At 33.1% G+C, this 20,472-nt stretch overlaps 1 protein-coding gene across 4 annotated transcripts; it reads right to left on the bottom strand.

Moving 5' to 3' along the window:
• Nucleotides 1-14,235: 14,235 nt before the first annotated feature.
• Nucleotides 14,236-18,466, bottom strand: LOC120070216 (cation/H(+) antiporter 18-like). Of its 4 annotated transcripts, none has more exons than XM_039022086.1 (4): nucleotides 18,076-18,466; nucleotides 17,001-17,322; nucleotides 15,742-16,743; nucleotides 14,236-15,639 (listed from the first exon to the last, which is right to left on the bottom strand). In XM_039022086.1, exons 2-4 carry the CDS (start codon nucleotides 17,199-17,201, stop codon nucleotides 14,446-14,448), a joined length of 2,397 nt encoding a protein of 798 aa, XP_038878014.1. In that variant the 5' UTR covers nucleotides 17,202-17,322; nucleotides 18,076-18,466; the 3' UTR covers nucleotides 14,236-14,445. The 4 variants fall into 4 exon arrangements, with proteins under 4 accessions (XP_038878014.1, XP_038878015.1, XP_038878016.1 ...); XM_039022087.1 differs by having other exon boundaries at nucleotides 17,001-17,270; XM_039022088.1 differs by lacking the exon at nucleotides 18,076-18,466 and adding an exon at nucleotides 17,429-18,041.
• Between the last annotated feature and the right edge of the window lie 2,006 nt (nucleotides 18,467-20,472).

The raw sequence follows: 20,472 nt of genomic DNA, 5'->3' as shown, positions 1-20,472 counted from the left end.
AAATCAACACTTCTAAAAGTAATTTCAATTGGTAATATAGCTGCTCCCTTGAATAAATATTCTTCTTCTGAGAAACCAAAACCATTCAAATTGAGGATCAAAATGCACATGTTTGCTTTCTTCTAAATCAAAATTTGTTCTGCTAAACATCTTTTAACAAGTTTGAAAATAAGTTCAATCAACATCATTATAATGAATAAAAATGATAATTAGTCTAATTGGGTTGGTGGAATTGGAATATAATATGGGAAAGTCTTAGCTCCCAATGCTTAAATTTCTCTCTTTCTGTCTCTTCTTTTTTTTTCTTTTCTTTTCTTAAATGTTTAGTACTAAATTTCTCCCCTTTTGGTAGGTTGACAATAGGAATGAAATGTTTCTTGATGATAAATTAATTAATAGTTGGAGATTTTGATGTTGACGGTGATAATTAATTTAATTAACTATTTAAGTCGGTATTAAAATACTTATTATTTTGTAGCAATTTTATTCTTAATAAATATAATTTTGTTAAATACGTGAATGAATTTTAAAACTGGTTTAATTTTAGTCTCTATACTTTTTAAATATCTAATTTTAGCCTATGTATTTTTAATCAATATTAAATTTAATCTCAAGAAATTAATTTTTTAATCAAAATTGGTTAAATAATAATAACAATTTTCATGCAAGAAATTACACTATTAGTAGAAATATCAATAGATACTAAAAAAAAAAAAGAGAGATTTTCAAAAATAGAGAAATAAGGAAAACTATTTACACAAAATAACAAAATTTAATATTCTTTGATAAAAACTGATAGAAGTCTATCAGTGACTATGAGTGATACAAACTAATAGAAGTCTATTGTTGATACTATGTGATAGACACGGATAAAATCTATAGTGTTTGTCAATATTTTTTTTTTTTTGTTATTTCTATAAATAGTTTGACATTTTTTTCTATTAGTGAAAATTTTCTTTTAAAAAAGTTAAAAAATTTACAATAAACTAGCAATAAGTTTAAATTTAAGATTTATTTAATAGAATAAAATTGAACATTTAAAATTATAGGGACTAAAATTAAACCGATCTCAAAATAGTGGAATCAAAATTGTATCTTAACCATAAAATTTTAATGATTTGCATAATTAATTAATTAACCTAGAAATGCTGGTTTTTAACATGGATGCTATTATGATCATCATGCATGATAAGAGACTATAATTGTTGCTAAATTCAGCATATCTCAATGGTAATTGGCATGATCGTCTTCTTTCCTAAGGTTGGAAGTTTGATCTCTCATCTCTCCAATTATATTAACTAAAAAAAAAAAAAAAAAAAAACTATTCTCGGTTGAAAAAATTTAGAATTTTTTTTTTTTTTATCCATAAGTCTTGAACAAAATGTGCATTTAATCCTTCATGTTTCAAATTAGTCATTTTAGTCATTGGGTTTTCAAGAATTGGTATAAGAGGTACCTATCAAACTTTTTTTTCTTAAATAATGTTATTTTAATATTTATTGATAAAAATATAGTTGATTTAAAAGCATTGACAAAAATAGGGTTGTAAAATTGTGGATGTGGTCCACGAGTGCCAACTTAGCAGGTAAATCATGTACCCGGTTCACGACTTTCCAACAACATGACAAGTAAAGATTTAAGGTTTGACCATTTTGGAAAAGACAATGTTTGACCATTTAAAAGAATAAAAAGAAATAAATGGAAGAGACATTTATGTTTCACCATTTTTTTAAACAAAATATTTGACTATTAATGATTAGGAATTTTTTGTTATAGAATTTGAAAATATTGATTTCCATATTCTATCACTAATGGCATTATATATACCAACTAAATTTAAAATCTATTTATGAGTTTTTTTTTTACCGTATCTACTTATACTTTTTTAGAAAATTTATGAATTATGAATTAAAAACAAACATTACATTCGGCTCGAATTTAATTTTAGGAATTTTTTTTTAAAAAAATAATGTTATTTTATTATTTATTGACAAAAATAGAGTTGATTAGAAAGTATGGACAAAAACATAATTGGTTTTAATATTTATGGATTTGGAAAGCAAATCCTTTCATTTTCTTTTTTAAAAAAATAAACTACTACCATTAACATGAAGAGTTTTTTTTTTCTTTTAAGAGAGAACCTGAATATAATGTTATATTAACAAATTTGTTGGATGAAACAAATTTTAATTTACCAACTTGAACAAAAATTAAATCTTTTGTATATTCCAAAATTTCACCTCAAGAATTTTTCATTAAAAAAAGATGTATATATATATATATATATATATACACCTTTCATTAAAATTTTATTTGATTCAATATAATAGCGACATATAATTAATTCAAATTTTTCTTGAATTTTTTTATATGGTAACTTATTAATATAGAAAATTGTGAAAACAATTAAAAAAATAAAAAAATAGAAATCGTGGACCCCGTCCATGAGTTTGATCTTCATTAACTAAATCATTTGTTGACATGGAGGCCACAACAATAATTGTGTACCGGGTACACAATTTTACTACCATATTTTTGTAAATACTTTTTTTTTCCACTTTAGTTTATAAATTTCTTTCCTACATATACTATTTTTGTCATTACTTTTAAAAATTACATTATTCTTAAACTTAATCTGTTCCTATCTTAAACACATTAAATTTAATATTAAAAAATGGTATATTCTGATTTGGCAAAATGACATGAAAAGAATTTTTTTTTAATGTTTTCCTTTATTTCTCCTTTCTCTCCTCTCCTCTCTCTTGTTCTCTCTCATCTCTCTTCATCCTTTCTCTCATTGTCTCTCTCTATTACCAAGTCGTTTAGATTTTTTAAAAGTTTTTTTTGTGGCGATTTTAGAAAATTGATTTTATGAACATCGTTTTGTAAGTATTTTGTTTTTTGTTTTTGTTTTTGAAAATTAAGTCTATGAACACTACTTCTACCTCGAGATTTCTTCCTTTGTTATCTACTTTTCAACAATAGCTTAAAAAACCAAGCCAGATTATGAAAACTAAAAAACATAGCTTTTAAAAAGTTTTTTTTATTTTTGAAATTTAGCTAAGAATTCAACTATTGTACTTAAAGAAATATGCAAATGATTGTAAGAAATGTAGATAAAATAGACTTAATTTTCAAAAAAAAATAAAAAATCAAATGGTTACCAAACATAACTTTAGGAATCAGTTTTCTTGAAGTCTATGACCCACTTTTATTTTATTTTATTTTATTTTATTTATTTATTTATACTTCGTTTTTGCTTTCTCAAAATTCTTTTTCTCTAAAATTTTGTTCATCTTCAACTTGTTCTCTCTTTAACTATAGAGTTTATATGTATCCATGTCCCTCTTTTAAATTTCTTCTCTTCAAATTTTTTTCTTTGTTAAATTGTGCAAACTCTAATTCTAAATTAGTACTTCTCTTTATTGTTGAGGGACATGGAAAAGGTCTAAATTTCCTCATCTTTATGATTTTTTTCCTCTAAACTATTGAGTAAATCCTTGTTGTAAGTGTGAATAAATGAAAGAAGTGAAGAAGAAGAATGAGAACGAGGATACAGGCAATTAGAACTTGGAGAAGACGACGGACCGGAGGAAGGCGATGAAGCGGGTTTTGAGCGATTCGAGGATGATTCGGTAACGAAGATGGAAAAGAGACAAAGTCGAGAGAGGATGAAGAGGGAGGAGAGGAGAGAAAGGAAAAAGAAAGGAAAACATTAAAAAAATATTTTCTTTCGATATTATTTTGCCACATTAGAATATATAAATTTTTATATTAAATTTAAAAGTTTTTTTTTAGAGAGGAAACTCTCAAACTATTTTTGAAAACTCAATGACTAAAATAGCCAATTTAAAACATTAGGAAATACATGCACGTTCAAAACTCAGAACTAAAAATGTGTTTTTCTTTTTTTAAAAAAAGATGTAGATGTAGATTAAATTAATTTCGAGTGATTAAAATTATGTTTCGGAGTGATTTTGAGCGTGATAAAAGTGATTTTAAATATTTTAAAATAACTTCTATGCATTTTAAATTAGTTCAATAATTATAAATAAGTGTTAAAAAAACATAGAGTAAATTTTAAGATGCATATAACATATGATTTCTTTTTTTAAAAAAATAGCATGTAACATATAATTAGTTTTCTAATATTTGCGAGCAAGTGTTTATTATAAAACATTTTTCTTCAAAAACCATGACCATCATAATCATAATATCGTTTTTTATTTTAAAAATTGAAAAAAAAAAAAAAAAAGGTTTTAAAACATGATGTTGAGTAAGTTCTAAGGGTTGAAAAGTGATCTTAACCACTTTTAGTATTCAAATATCAAATGATAAAAAATTAACAACTATAGGTGGATGCTAAACCTTGTTTGTTCATATTTGGATTTCACTTGAGATTGGTGATGTGTAGGCTCCACTGAGCTGTTTAGTCAAATAAAAAGATGGAACCTTACCTAATTTTAGAGGCGCAAATGAGATTTAACTTCTTCACCTTTTACTAATCTATTTAGGTAACTTCTTCTGTGAATTCTTTCACAAATGGCTCAATCTAGCGGGAGTGAGAATTGAGACGAGGGAAGATTCTTGACCATATAGAAAGCGAATTTTCGTGAGATGTAGAGTGTGATTGAGAAGCAAACCTCATCACGTGTACATCTTTGATTGTTTTGGTAATTTTATCTAGCAGTGACGTAAGCAAAAGACAAAAAAAAAAAATTAGGTTTTTAGAAGTTGGGTTGAATCATTTTTAGAATTCCAAAAATAGACCATCCATACAAAAACTCTTGAAAAAATAGCCCCAAAATTTTTACTGATAAAATACTATACTAATTAAATATTCAAAATCCCCCCACATTTTAAATTGAATTTAAATTAACTTGAAATTCGAATAGAGCGATAGAATTCAAAATCTCTACCTTCTTGATGGAAAGCATATGCTTAGAAAAATGAAAGTAAAATTTTATGCTATAATAATAGTAGTTTACACTTACCTAATGAGCATCCTTCATTTTTGTGACAATACATTCTACATTTAATACAACTACAATATGATATATAGTTTTAGGATAAATTATAAAAAAAAAAAAAAAAAGTCCCTGAACTTTGTTATTTGCGTCAAAAATATTTTTAAACTTTTAAAAGTTTCAAAAATATCCTTAAACTTAAAAAAATAGTTCAAAAATACTCTTGTCGTTAGTTTGGATGGAACCGTTAAAGATTTGTTTCAAAAACATTTATGAATTTTCAAAATTTTTAAAAATACTTTTGATCTTTTAGAAGTTTAAAAAATATCCTTAATTTAAAAAAAGTTTAAAAAATCTCTTCACTATTAGTATATGAACATAAACTGTTAATACCTCATTGCAAGAGTTGTTGGGGTTGATGCCCTAAATCTCGTTGGGTCCAATAGTTTGTAAACACGTGTATGAACAAACATTTGTGATGTAATAATATGAGATATTTTCTTCACTATTGTCTTTGTAATATGAGATATTTTAGTTTCATTAACCACAAACCAATAAACATAAAATGGGGTTGGAAAACAATTGACTATCATATAGACAAAGAATAAACATAAAATGGGGTACGTTTATTTAATGCAACATAAGTCAAAATCCTTTGAAAAGTTCAAAGAGTTCAAGAATGAGGTTGAAAATACATTAGATAAATAGATTAAAACACTTCGATCTGATCGGGGTGGAGAGTTTTTAGATTCTGAGTTCCAAAACTATTTGATAGAACATTGAATCATTTCCCAACTCTCAGCACCTGGTACACCTCAACAGAATAGTGTATCGGAGAGAAGAAACAGAACTCTGTTGGACATAGTTCGGTCGATGATGAGTTATGTTTCCTTACCAGACTCGTTTTGGGGTTTTGCAATAGAGACTGCAACCTATATCCTCAACTGCGTTCCTTCCAAGAGTGTTGCAAGATCACCTTTGGAGTTGTGGAATGGGTGTAAAGCTAGTTTACGTCACTTCCAAATCTGGGGTTACCCAGCCATGTGCTTGAAGCTAATTCTAAGAATCTGGAACCACGTTCAAGGTTGTGCCTATTTGTAGGCTACCCTAAAGGGACACGAGGGGGTTACTTTTATGATCCTAAGGAAAACAAGGTGTTTGTGTCGACAAACGCTACCTTCCTTGAGGAGGATCACATCAGGGAGCGCAGTCTGAGAAGTACAATAGTATTGAGTGAAATTTCCAAAGACACTACTGAAACTTCAACAAGAGTTGTTGAAAGGCGTGTTATATCAACAAGAGTTGTTGATGGAAGTTCATTTAGTAGGTTGATGACGAGAAATTAGATGTCAATTACTCGACAACTAAAATTTCGTAGACGCAATATGCGATGCATGTTCTTAATGTATGTGTTGATTATCATGCGTCGATGGTCATGCATTGGAATGACTATGCGTTAACAAATGTATGTGATGACCATGCGTCCTGTCACAAGTTTTCTTGCGCTCAGGCCAAGTGTAATGCAAACACAAGTTTCTCGAGTGATCTGAGGTCAAACTCAAGGACTTTTAGCTGGATGTATGTGGTAATGTGTATGCGGTGGTTGAATAAAAGAATGGTGGATGGGTTACTAAGCTAACACTACTCCTACTTCTAACTAACGGACAATATCATGAGAATATGAATGAGAGGTGGAGACATGACAACGATTGACAGGAAGTGAATGGATGGAGAAATAGATAAAATGTGGAGATGTCTTCATTGCAACTCTTAAGAGTGACCGCAAGGGCAACCTTAGTCAACACAAGCCATGCGATCATGCTATACACACTTGAGCCTAACTCTAGGACGTATGCGATGTATATGCGATAGTGCCGAGAAGCCTATGTCTGTCTAAACCTCCATAACCCGCTCATGTGCTCTCACCGCATGAGCATGATAGCCGCATACCACCGTATCCTACTTCCTGGATGCATGCAATATCCTATCCGTAGGGTGCATACGCTGTGTAAAAGTAAACATAGCTTATCTGTAAGTTCCTCATTCTTGCTTATGCGTTCCAATCCGCTCTCTCGAGTCTTAGATTTTGGTTTTAGACTATTCTCTCAAGTATGCCTAAATGATGATTGATGCACTCATAAGTTAAGGTAACCGCATAAACTTGGTTGACCTAAGATTATTCCTATCTCTAGTGAACAATAGCTTACATTGCTTAATGCGACCAACCACTTACCTTCCCAGGCAGTTAGTTGTTGCTAACCTTACTCATAGACAAGCATTGCGTCAGCTTCACACTAAGCAAATAAGGTTTACTCACACACTCACGCAACGCACACCTCTCGATGGTTTGCTACATGCTTCATATCCCTAATCCACTTGACTAAGTATGCGATATTCTAGCAATCTCACTAAGTGATGCAATGAAGTTATGGATGCTAAGTAAAGAAAGATGGAGATGGAATCAAAGGAAACACAGAAATTCATTGAACACATCATGTATTAATTTCTTAATCACAAAATGTAATACAATACAATGTAAGAAAAGAAGAGAAAATGAAATGACCAGCTGAAAGCAATGACTTGCTTCCAGCAGATGTGCGTCAAGGCTGTCGGTGGTGTCATGGAAGGGCGGTGAAGCTGACTCTCTCAAGATCTAGCTCCGGTCGAAGGCTTCGATCGTCACTCGGAATGGAGGAATGAGATGAAGAACTCTCAAGCTTTCTTCTCACGCATTTGTCTGGATCGCAGGGATAACCCTGGATCCACCCTAAGGCGAACCTTAGGCGAATACCCCTGAATGATTTGAAATTTTGCTCATTGGCTTCTTTATATAGAGCTTGGATCGCCGACAGCATTAATGGACTGCTTTGATTTTTACATTCGCAGCGCGTTAGTCTTTTTCTGAATCTCTACTACTAACGGCGTGGTAGGTAAGATGTCAACATCATCTTTTGATTTTTCCGAGGTAGATACGTTGATGCGTTCATTCCACCAACCTTGCGTTGATCCCTTTATTATGCGCTATCATGTAGTCGCAATCATGCAGTGACCGCATTCGCTTAATACCACAACTTCAACACGATGACCGCAATCGCTTGACGAGCGCAACTCCCAACGTGTTCTCCTTTGCGATGGAGAGTTTCTCCGCATACGGTCGTCTATGCGGTAATCTGGCTTCTGCATTTGCGTCCACTTTCTGTGTTAGCTACAAAAATAGACAATTCAATGCATAATAACATAATAGTGGGTTACCCGAAATTCATCATGCTGATCAACGCAAACTCATTTTCTCATGAATTCCTAACATAATTGCCGCATATTCTTCTTAACAACCCTCATAATTCTAAATAAAATGTCTAAGATGACATGCATTTCTGCATCATAGGTCAAATCCACCTCAAGAGTTAAGGGATCCTCGATGTAGTGGGAGGGTTGCGAACCCACTTATTTGCTATATGGGTTTAACTGAAATCCTGGCTATGGTAGCCGATAGCGAGGTTGAGGATTCATTGTCTTATAAGAAGGCAATGGAGGATGTTGACAGAGATGAATGGGTCAAAGCCATGGATCTCAAGATGGAGTCTATGTACTTCAACTCAGTATGGGGTCTTGTAGATCAACCTAATGGGGTTACACCTATAGGTTGCAAATGGATCTACAAGAGGAAACAGAGTGCTGACGGGAAGGTGCAAACCTTAAAGGCTAGACTTGTGGCAAAAGGTTATACTGTTGGGATTGGTGTCCTAATTCTTTCGGAGTCTCGTTTTTTTTGTAAAGATACACATTGTTTGATGAATAAAATAAATGTTATTTAATTCTGGCATTTACTCATATCCAATAAACAAAGCTCCATGGTTATCTTATGTGAACTTAAGCAGGTATATGTGATATACAAGTGGAACATGCCTTAAGTGATAACCTAAATAGATCTGTAGTATAAGGATTAAGGTGGGATACATGATCCTTGTGACACTACAGATACAACCCGCTTTGTAGAGGTTTGCAAGTGTTGTAAACTACTACAAATGGTAGATCCTGACCATTCATGTGGAGACGTGCGAGCGGGGGTGTCCTATACAAAGAGTTTGTATAAGACCTGGACCACGATATGACTAGACTTGTATATAACGTTGTTGATACTAGAGATTAGCATCTCACCTAAACGACCATAGGTGACACGACCTTAATCTTGAGTGTTTTAGAAACTCTTGCCTTTGAGGGCGGTCCTTTGATTAGTATAGGCAAGAGTTGCCAGATTGCCAACTCAACAGACTTACCTTTTTGGGGACTTGTCTAATCTGGGAGTTGGGAACTTAATCCACAACATAGAATTCACTCCTTTCCTGAAGCAGGGATAAGTAGAGAGATTGCTCCTTTAAGGGCTGATTCCGGGGCTTGAACATAGTGGCCACAACTTCTCTTTGAAAGAGAGAACTCGGTCATAGTAGAACTATGACTTATGTTCATTAGAGGGATCAGTGATACTTAAGGAGTTAGATGTAACTACATGAGCATAACAGTTATTGGCCTAGTTGTACTTACGAGCAATCTGTGAAGGGTTGTCGAACTGCTGATTGATTAAGATGGACACATGATATATCTGTGGTAAGGAGAGTTCAGTTGTCGGTCTTTAGTGGAGTGCCTGGTAGTTAACGGATGGTGGATCCCGTGACTAAAGAGTTTAGTCAGTTATTCACGTACCGTTGGAGTTTCGAGTTACAGGTCCATAGGGTCCCCTTGGTAGCTCAATGGATTCAGTTGAGGATCAGTTCTTGGTGTTGATTTGAAATGTTCAAATTGAAAAGAGGTATTTTGATTATATATGATATAATCAATATGATGTATGAGATACATCTAGTGGAGGATTAATGTAAATGAGATTTACATTAAATACCATGGAATAGAAAAAGAACTATGGTTTATATGTTTCATGAGATGAAATACTAAAATTATAGGTTATTAATATAGTATGATAAGTTGGTTATCATTTAGATTTATAATAATATTAATTATTGGATAATTAATTCTTTTTCTCTAATAACCAATTGAGTGGGAGGTTATTGGTGGTTGATGGTAACCTTGAGATAAAAGGAAAAATTTTTTCCTAATTTAAGTAAGTTTTGGAAAAGTTTTGGCAAAAATTGTTTTTGAGATTTTTTCTCTCGCAAAAAGAATCTCACGGAGCTTGCTAAGTAAACACCAATTTACTAAATGATAGCTTATTTTAGTAAACGATCGTATAGTGTTTGTAGGCGACAGACATGCTATTAAACGATGAGCTTAATGATCGCTTAGTTTTTGCTAGACGATCACTTAGCTTTTGCTAAACGATTGGGCATCAACCTATACGATAGGTTTCAACCATTTCCCATTTGCCCAATCGTGTACACGATTTTTCATTCCTCCTTCGTCTGCCTCATACCAAGTCCAAACAGAGCCCACCCTCTAGATTCTCACACTGAAATACCAAGTAGCCTTCTTGGTGGTGTCATACTCAACTCGACACCATGGAGGTTCTGTAGAGTTCGTTCGTGTTGTTGGGGTGTTCGTGACTGAGGCGATCGTTGAGTTTGAGCGCGAAGTGTTCGTGCAGTGTTGCGGTCGTGTTGTTTGAGTGTTCGAGGTTGCTGTGTTCGAGCGTTCGTGATCAAAGAGCGTGGAGACGAGTCGACAAACGTTCGTAGCTTTTCTCTTTGTTTCTTGTTGTATCATGCTATAATTTCTATATTGATTGCATAACTGTTTGTTTTGTTTACAACTGTAATTTGTAATGTTTATACATGATTATAATTTGGAATGATCTATTCCGCTGTTAATGGAAATCCTCCGATTCGATTTCCTTCATATACCCAGGTGGAAGGAGTTGACTATAAGAAGATTTTCTCACCTGTTACCATGCTTAAGTCTATCCACATCCTCCTATCTATTGCCTCATATTATGACTTTGAGATAAAACAAATGGATGTCAAGACTACCTTTCTGAATGGTAATCTTGAGGAGACCATTTATTTGGTATAACTCGAGGGATTCACAGCCCAAAGTCAGGAGCAAAAGGTTTGCAAACTGAATCGATCTATTTATGGACTGAAACAGGCGTCTCGATCTTGGAACATAAGGTTTGATATTGCGATCAAATCTTATGGTTTTTATCAAAATATTGATGATCAAATCATCAATAGTTCAGTAGCTTTCCTAGTGTTATATGTAGACGATATCATACTCATTGGGAATGATGTAGGTTTACTGACTTCGGTTAAAAATTGGCTAGTGACCCAATTTCAAATGAAAGATTTGGGAGAGGCTCGGTTTTTTCTTGGGATTTAGATCTTTCTGGATCAAAAGAATAAGGTGTTAGTACTATCTCAAGCATCATAATTGACAAGATGTTGATCAAGTACTTGATGCAAAACTCCAAGAGGGGCCTTTTGCCTTTTTGTCATGGAGGTACATTGTCTAAGGAGCAATGTCCTAAGACACCTCAAGAGGTTAAGGAAATGAGATAGGTCCCCTATGCATCTGTCATTGGCAATTTGATGTATGTGATGTTATATACTAGACTTGACATCTGCTACGCTGTGGGGATAGTCAGTAGATATCAGTCTAATCCAGGACAGGGTCACTGGACTACCGTCAAGAACATCCTCAAGTATCTTTGGAGAACAAGGGACTACATGCTTGTATATGGATCTAAGGATTTTATCCTTATTGGATACACGGCTCTAATTTCAGACTGATAAGGATTCTCGGAAATCCACTTCAGGATCAGTATTCACTCTTAACGAAGGAGCTATAATGTGGCGAAGCACTAAGTAGGGGTACACAGCTAACTCCACTATATAGGTCGAGTATGTAGCGGCTTGTGAAGCTGCTATGGCTCAGGAAGTTCCTGACTGATCTGGAAGTTGTTGTAGACATGTCTAGGCCCATTACTCTTTATTGTGATAATGATAGTGCTGTGGTGAATTCCAAAGAGCCTAGGAGTCACAAGCGCGACAAGTATATCGAGCGAAAATACCACCTTATCAGAGAGATTGTGCATGAAGGAGACATGATTTTCACGAAGATAGCTTCAGAGCACAATGTTGTTGACCCGTTTACGAAGGCTCTCACGACTACAGTGTTTGAAAATCACCTTCAAAGCTGGGTTTACGGGACATTCTGCGGTTGGACTAGGGCAAGTGGGAGTATTGTTGTACTGGGCCTTTGTGCCCTAGTTCATTGATTTTTACTTATAATTTTCTTATACACCCCAAGCTTTAGGACAAGTGAGGTTTTGTTGAGGTTAATGCTCTAAATCTCATAGGGTCCCATAGTTGTGAACACGTGTATGAACACAAAACGGAATTCACTCCTTCCCCAATTTAGGGGTAAGTAGATAAATTGCTCCATAAGGGCTGATTCTGGGACTTGAACAATGTGGCTCCACACCTTCTTTTGGCCCGAGAAAGATCTACTCATAATAGAACTATGATGTATTGTTCATTAGAGAAATCAGTGGTACTTAAGGAGTTAGATGTAATTATATGGGCAAAACGGTAAATTGGCCCGACTGTACTTACAAACGATTTATGAAGGTCATGGTACTGTTGATTGGTTATATCCAATGGACACGGAAATATGTCTGTAGTGTGAAGAGTGTAGCTATCGGTCTTTAGTGGAATGCCCGACAGTTAACGGATGGTGGATATCGTGATTAAAGAGTTTAGTCAGTTATTCACGTACCGTTGAAGCTTCAAGCTATAGGTCCATAAGGTCACCTTGGTTACTCAGTGGATTCATGTTGAGAATCAATTTTTGGATTTGTTTGAAGTATTCAAATTAACAAGAGAAAATTTGATTGTATATGATATAATTAAATTGCATCAATTATATGAGATATAATTGACTTAATGTATTAGATACATTAATTGGAGGAATTATTATTAAATACTATAAGAGAGAAAAAGAATTATGGTTTATATATTGCATGAGATGTGATATTAAAACTATAGGTTATAAATACATTAATTTGAGGAATTATTATTAAATGCTATAAGAGAGAAAAAGAATTATGGTTTATATATTGCTTGAGATGTGATATTAAATCTATAGATTATAAATATATTGATTAAATTTGTAATTAAATCAATTATAGGATAATTGGTTACGGTTTTTTTTTTCTATAACCAACTTAGTGGGAAGTTATGATCAGTTATAGTAACTGATGGATAAAATGAAAATCGTTTTTCAATTTTTTTTTAAAAAAGGTGATCATTAAGCGATTGAGAATTGTGTGATCAAATGATATAGCTATACGAAAGCTTGAGAGCATAAACAATCGTGTAACGAACTTCTATACGATAGTCACTTATTTTCCAAACGATCGAGTACACTGTCTATACGATAGACTTTAGTACATTGTTTATACGATAGACTTTAGAAATAGGGTTTGGAACGATCTCGCTTCTGCTCACTCCTCTCTTTGATAAGAGCTCCTTCAAAAGTAACTTCAAATTAATGGGAAAAAAGTTTTAAAATTCTTATACTGTTAATATGTTAATCAATTTGTTTGAAGTTTTCTTAAGTTTGAAAAGAACTAATTTAAAACAAATTATATAGATATCTTCATCTTTTTTCATATAGATATACTCATTTTTCTCTTAATTGTCTAATTCTTAGCTTACACCAATTTCTCGACAATCAAAATAAAAACAAAATTTTAAGTTAAAATATAAAATCTCATAAAATTTCAAAATAGTCAAATAGTTAACAAAAATAGGAGTAAAAAGGTATTAAATGAGAGAGGGGAGAAAAAAAAGATGGAAAATAGAGAAGTAAGACCGTATTAGCGATTTCGATTCATATAACTGTAAGGGTTATTTTTTTTTTAACATTTGTTAAAGTTTAAAAATATTTTTGAGACTCTTTAAAGTTTAGAGTTACATTTGACACAAAATATTAACGATTTCTATCCAAAACTAATGAAAAGAATATTTTCAAACTCACAAGTTTAGAAGTATTTATGAAACTTTTGAAAATTTAAAGATATTTTTTGACATAAAGTTTGAAAGTTTAAAGAGTATTTTTATAACTTTTGAAAATTTAAAGATATTTTTTGACATGGATATTTGGTATAATTTAGCCATAATTTTAAATCTTAAAAAAGAAGAATGCTAAGCCTTAAAGACCTTTAGTTGTAGCCCAAATTGAAAGTATAATGACTTAAAAAATCTTCGTTATCTTTGTTTTAGGTCAGAAAGCCTGCCTTTAAAGAATCAATAAGCCTGCCTTTAGAGATGGGATAATGTTATTTGGAGCTTCAATTAACACCAGTTATATTTGAGACTTAAACAAAAAGGTAGACATTTAGGAAATCTAACACTGTGATTCACAAAGATGCTGCTCCCCTATGTGCAACTAAAGAATGTGAACTGTCCAGTTTTTATTCTCTCCTGAAATCAACACAATACAGGACTATAATAATACACCAAGTAGCAGATTATGCTGATTCTGATTCTCCAGCAGAATCTGAAGCTGAATTCAACGGTAACTCGGAACGATATTGCTGCACTACCAAAACCGACGCTGTAATCGGGAAGTTCGGTGAAATCAACAGGTTCCCAACTGGACCAAGCTCTGGACAGTCACTTCTGTTTAAGGCAAAAGTTGATTGGACATCCGGTGATCGACCAACGAGATATAGATTACAGTTTTTAAGATCCTGCACTGTATCCATTGCTTCTGCAACACTTTTTATGGTTTTCTCTACATATATGATGGAATCGTTCTTGCTCACATTGCGCTTGAACTCGGAAAGAAATTCGTCGTCCTGAGAAACCGTCTTTGCAGAGGAATTCCCTACAGTATCAGCACTGACTATCTCCCCAACAGGCTCGGGTTCAACGAAGAAACGAATAACCATCAATCTAATGCCAGGGTGCTCGGCCATACGAACTCCATAAGAAAGTGCTTCACGATCATCTCCACCACCAAAGAATAGAACAGTGATGAAAAGTGAAACATTGCTCGACATAACATGGGTTGTTCCACCCAACCCACGATCAACGAAAATTCCAACCGAACATCGAGCATGCCCGAGAACATTCTGATTAACAACACGGATGCTGCTTCGAGTAGTCTCCAGTGAACCATCCACCCTTTGGTGCTTGTGGAATGGAAGAATTATGATTGCAGTTCTTTTCCTCTCAGCGGTGGCGCAAATATCTTCATGTATATCAGACATGGAGGAGATGGCCGTCATTGGCCGGATGAATACTCTCCTCAGTTGTTGGTAAGCTTCAAACGCAACAATAACATGGTTGGTATCCGACCTCTGGCCCCTATTCCAGAAAGGCAACCCGTTTTTCCTGGCCTTATGTACCATTAAAATGGCTGAGGACCTCTCCGACAGCTCCATGAGATGCATTGCATATACACAAAGTTCTTCTCCCTTCTGAATTCCTCTAGAGGCCTCGAGCAGATTTATAATCGATGGAACGTTTCCTGCACTATGGAAACAGGTCAACATCCGAAGCTGTGTATTCTTGTTTTTCCGTTCGATTTTCCTATGCTTATAATCGGCTAATTTGGCACTCCTTGCCGGCTTGTATACAGCAATGACAAGGGGAGTGGTGATGAAAGTAGTAAAAAGAGCCATTAGAATCATTATTGCAAAGGTCTGATCATTCAAAACCTGCAGAACCAAACAACGAAGCAAGTCAGATCTCCAAACAAAGGGGAAAAAAACCATAAAAAGGTCCTTGATAAGTGAAAGTAGAGGTTTAAGATAACTTACCTTTCTATCTTTACCAATATTGAGAACAATAAGCTCCACCAAACCTTTTGTGTTCATTAGAAATCCTAACGCGAGAGCCTCACGAACAGGTACTTTACAAAGAAGGGACACCAGAAAAGTGCCAAGGATTTTTCCGGAACAGGCAGTGACTATAACTAAAACTAGAAGACCCCATGACTGTGCTCCTTGAATAGTGGCTACATTAGTCTTCAATCCACTTGAGACAAAGTAAAGAGGCAGGAATAGAGCAGAAACAAGATCCTCTATTTTCTCTACCAAAGCACCTACTAATGGTCCATCCTTTGGAACTAATACTCCAACAACAAAAGCTCCAAACATAGCATGTATTCCAATAAAATCTGTGAAAAATCCAGCAGCTAGGACGATAGCTAATGTGGTGCATATGTAGATTTCCCGTACAGGCTCCCCTTGAAAACATTGCTTGGTCATCCATTTGAAAACTGGGGATAAAACAACAATAGCAGCCACAACAAAGCTGCAGCCAGATAAAAGGACCCAAACCGCAGTTAGGGGAGATTTATCCGAACCAGATAATGCTATGGCAAGGGCAAGGAGAATCCAGGCAGCTACGTCGTTTACTGCTGCAGCAGACATAGCCATCCTGCCAACATCAGTCGTTAGTAGTTTAAGCTCGGCAAGAATACGAGCTAAGACGGGAAAGGCTGTTATCGAAAGTGCAACACCCATGAATATGAGAAATGCAGAAGCATTTACACCTTTGGATATGGTTTCTCGAAGGACAAATGATGATCCAATTCCTAATGCAAAGGGAACACAAATTCCAGTAATGGCGATGCCAAGGGCCTTCTTTCCAGTACGACGTATTGACTTTAGATCTAACTCAAGACCCACAAGAAACAGAAAGAATAACAATCCAATGTTTGCTATGGTATCTAACAACGTGATACTATTGGATGGAAATATCGTATGAAGAAAGTTCTTGTTCCGTCCAAGTGCTGATGGACCTAAAAGTATTCCTCCCTGCCAAATTAGTAATAAGAGGTAACTCAGAAGGGTGATCACTAGCACTTAAAATAAAGCAATATTTCAATTAATAGCAGCTTCAATTTCAATTCTGAAGTAAAAAGCATTCCTCTAAGAAGAACCAACAGAACAATATGCAAGCTTTATTATAGTTCATGCAACAGTCTACTACACATAGATGTAAAAATATTCTAGACAATAGGCAAACGTCTTGAAACAAACACCTTTAGCATCATAAAAGCAAGGAAACTTACAATAATTTCTCCAATCACTCGTGGCTGTTTTAACGGCCTCAGAAGAAAAGCAAGACCACGAGTAAGTGCGACTACCAAACATATCTGCAGAATGACAAGAGGGAGGGCAAAATCAAGAGGATTATCGCCTTGGAAAATGCCATTTGATGTTGCTTTCATAAGAGTTGGACATAAGGCCACTGCTGTAGCATTCGAAGCCATTCCGTCCCCCAAAAATTTATGAAGAACAGCTTACTTTAATCTCAGTTCCTGCTCAAAAATAGGCTTCCTCTGCAGTGTAAATTCTTCTACAGTCAGATTGGATAAAACTGACGACCTACAACTGGAAAAAAAAAAAAAAAACAGACAAACAAAGAAACAAAGAAAGAGACTAATTAAACAAATACATTTTCAGTATATGCAATGCTCAAACACGTATAAAGACATACAAGTAAGTCGATATGTTTGACAGAAACTGAAATTCCCCAGATGGGTTGATTCCACTTTGGCCGATAAAATTACTTGGAACTAAAGAAAACGTCATTCACCAAACTTCGACTTAATTAAGAATCAAAGCAGAACCGCACAAAATGAATAAATAAAGGAAAGGAAAGAAAAGTTAGCTTTTAATCAAGCGCTGCCACTGAAGGAATAATTAAAACCTTGGCTTTTTGATGTGGGGTCATCACTTTCAGCACCAAAAGATTTCTAAGAAGAGCTAGTACACAGTTCATAAAACAAGTCATACAGCAAAGGAATCACTATTTTAAGTACAAGAATAACGAATCTTGTGTATACTAGTAGACATCGATTCTCAAAATTTATTAGTATTAAACCTTAGAAACAAAAACAGATATAAACATAGCAATTCTTGAAGAAAAATCGCATATATTCCAAAGAAAACCCCATCAATGAAGTACCTAATCATGCAAAACAAAGTCATATAAAATAAAAAGAACAAAATCGAAACCAAAACATCAAGAATCTCCAAAATAAACAAACCCCACGAAGAATGTGAGGATGAAAAAGCGAAATCTCCAAATTGGAACAAAATTGAGAAGTGGGAACACAAGAAACAGAGCAGAAAGTTAAATACCCAGGAAGGTTTCTGAATCAGAATGATGAAAAGTTGTGTGCAATGTGTTGGTGGCGGAAGATTGAACCAAAACCCATCATCCAACGGAATGAAAGGGAAAGAAAACTGGTGGATTAGCTACTGGATTGATGGAAGCAGAACAGAACAGGGATTAGCTACTGGTGGCAGAACAGAACAGGGATTGATGGAAGAAGGAAGTAAATGCAATACAAGTGAAGAAACCCATTTAATATAAATAACAATGGCGAGTGGGACCTAATCCTAAGAGCAAGAGGAAGAGGAAGAGGAAGAAGAAAAGATCTCCATTGCCGTTTGAGTTTTGGACTTTGAAGACAAACTATCGGCGCCTTTGTATACGGAGTCTTCGTTTAATTACGAGTTGACTCAACTCCCCTCCCCTCAAATTTCAGGTTCTTAACTCTTAAGTCTCAAATATCCTTAATTTTGTGTTTATGTTAATTTTAAGTTCGTTTCTAAAATTTTATGTTTATTGAGTAATTATTTGATTTTTTATTTTTTATTTTGAAAATCAAATTTATCCGCATTATTTTTACTTCTAAATCCTTTATTTTTTGTTATCTATTTTTTAATATTAATTTAAAAAATCAAGATAAAATTTTAAAACTAAAATTCCGTCGGGTAATCGTTTGATTTTTTTCTTTTTATTTTTTCAAATTAAACTTATTTCATCTACAAGAGTTGCATCTTTCTTAAGTATAATAGATGAATTTTTAGTCAAATTCCACGAACAAAAACAACTTTTTGAAAGCTACTTTTTTTTAATTCTCAAAATTTGGCTTGGTTTTTTAAATCATTAATGAAAAGTAAATAACAAAGAAAGAAATTTGGGGTTGGAAGTAGTGTCCATATGCTTAATTTTCAACATAAAAAACCAAAAGCAAAATGTTTACCAGACAGGACCTAGAAAAAGCTTTTAAAATTTTTTTTTTTTTTTTTTTGAAATTTTGCTAAGAATTCAATTAAAGATACAAATCATTATAAGAAGTAAGGAGGAAATAAGCTTAATTTTCAAAAAACAAAAACAAAAAATGAAATGATTACCAAATGGGGTCTTAGCTTTTTGTTTTTTTTTTTAATTTAAGCTTATAAATATTATTTCCATCTTCAAATTTCTTCTTCTGTTATATATTTTTTACCCATGGTTTAAAAACAATAGCTCTTAAAAATTTGTTTTTTTTAAAAAAAAATTTGGCTAAAAATTCAATCATTGCACTTATGAAAGATACAAATCATAGTAAGAAATGTAGAGAAAATAAGCTCAATTTTCAAATATCAAAAATAAAAAACAGTTACTAAACAGGGCCTAAAATTTTATGATAGATTATTTAGAAACAAAAATTCTATTTAATTCTTCAAATTCTAATTTTGTGTTCAAGGGATATATTAAAAGAAATTATTTTAAATGACAAACCTGTACTTACAAATAATAGCAAAATATCACTACTATCCATGTTTTATCATGACACAGATAGACACAGTTAACATTTTATCTCAGTCTATCACATATAGACAATGAAATTTTACTATATTTATAAATATTTTGTTTCATTTTCCTATATTTCAAAACAACGCTTTAAAAAATTTAAACTAAATTAACTTAGTAGATATAAAATTGAATGTTATACTAAATAAGACTCTGAACTTTCAATTTAGTATTTTATACGTCCTTGAATTTAGAAATTTTTCAGATAAATTAAGAATTTGTTAGACACAAAATAAAAATTATTTATTGAGCATAAAATTAAAATTCTAAGAACCTTAGAAAATTTTTAAAATTGGAAATTTCATTTAAGACAAAAGTAAAAGTTTAGGAATTTTTATTAAATATTTTTAAAAGTTTTAACTACGTATTAAGAAACGGGTTGAAAGTTGAAGGATTAAACTTGTGATTTTTTTTTATTTGTTAAATTGCAGGTTTTTGTGTGAATAGGTTCTTAAATTTTGTTTTTTATGTGTTTAATAAAATACCATAACTTTAAAATTATCTTTGATTTTGTGTCCAAATATATCACATACTAGGGTTTTTATAGGTAGATTCTTTTAGTGTAATTTTTCTTTTAATTTAACATCATTTTAATATATATATATTTTTTTGGATATCCTCCTTGTATGGGCATTTTATTCACTTACATTTATCATATTCAAATAGCTTCTAAACATTATGGAGCTGACTTTCCTAGTTTGCCTGTGATTGTAACAACAACTTGCATTTACAAATATTTATATTCATGTAAAAGTAAACTATTAGCTCAAACACACAAACACTAGCCATATATAAATATTAATAAGCCTATTTTTTTTAATTAAATTTAAAATTCCCAGCTCAGATCTTTACAACCAAGAGCCAAAATATAGATGGATCAAGGTTTAAAATAT

The sequence above is a fragment of the Benincasa hispida genome, chromosome 1, assembly GCF_009727055.1.
Source record: "Benincasa hispida cultivar B227 chromosome 1, ASM972705v1, whole genome shotgun sequence".
Taxonomy (NCBI): Eukaryota; Viridiplantae; Streptophyta; class Magnoliopsida; order Cucurbitales; family Cucurbitaceae; genus Benincasa; species Benincasa hispida.
Note: the sequence above shows the minus strand (reverse complement) of the source record. Positions and strands in the feature narration are given on the sequence as shown.

Bases quoted from the DNA above. Each gene is read 5' to 3' on its own strand.
- LOC120070216 (XM_039022086.1), bottom strand. From the start codon at position 17,201: ATGGCTTCGAATGCTACAGCAGTGGCCTTATGTCCAACTCTTATGAAA. The intron at 16,744-17,000 runs GTAAGTTTCCTT...CTAATTTGGCAG, and splicing joins GAGTGATTGGAGAAATTATT to GGAGGAATACTTTTAGGTCC. The intron at 15,640-15,741 runs GTAAGTTATCTT...TTGGTTCTGCAG, and splicing joins ATATTGGTAAAGATAGAAAG to GTTTTGAATGATCAGACCTT.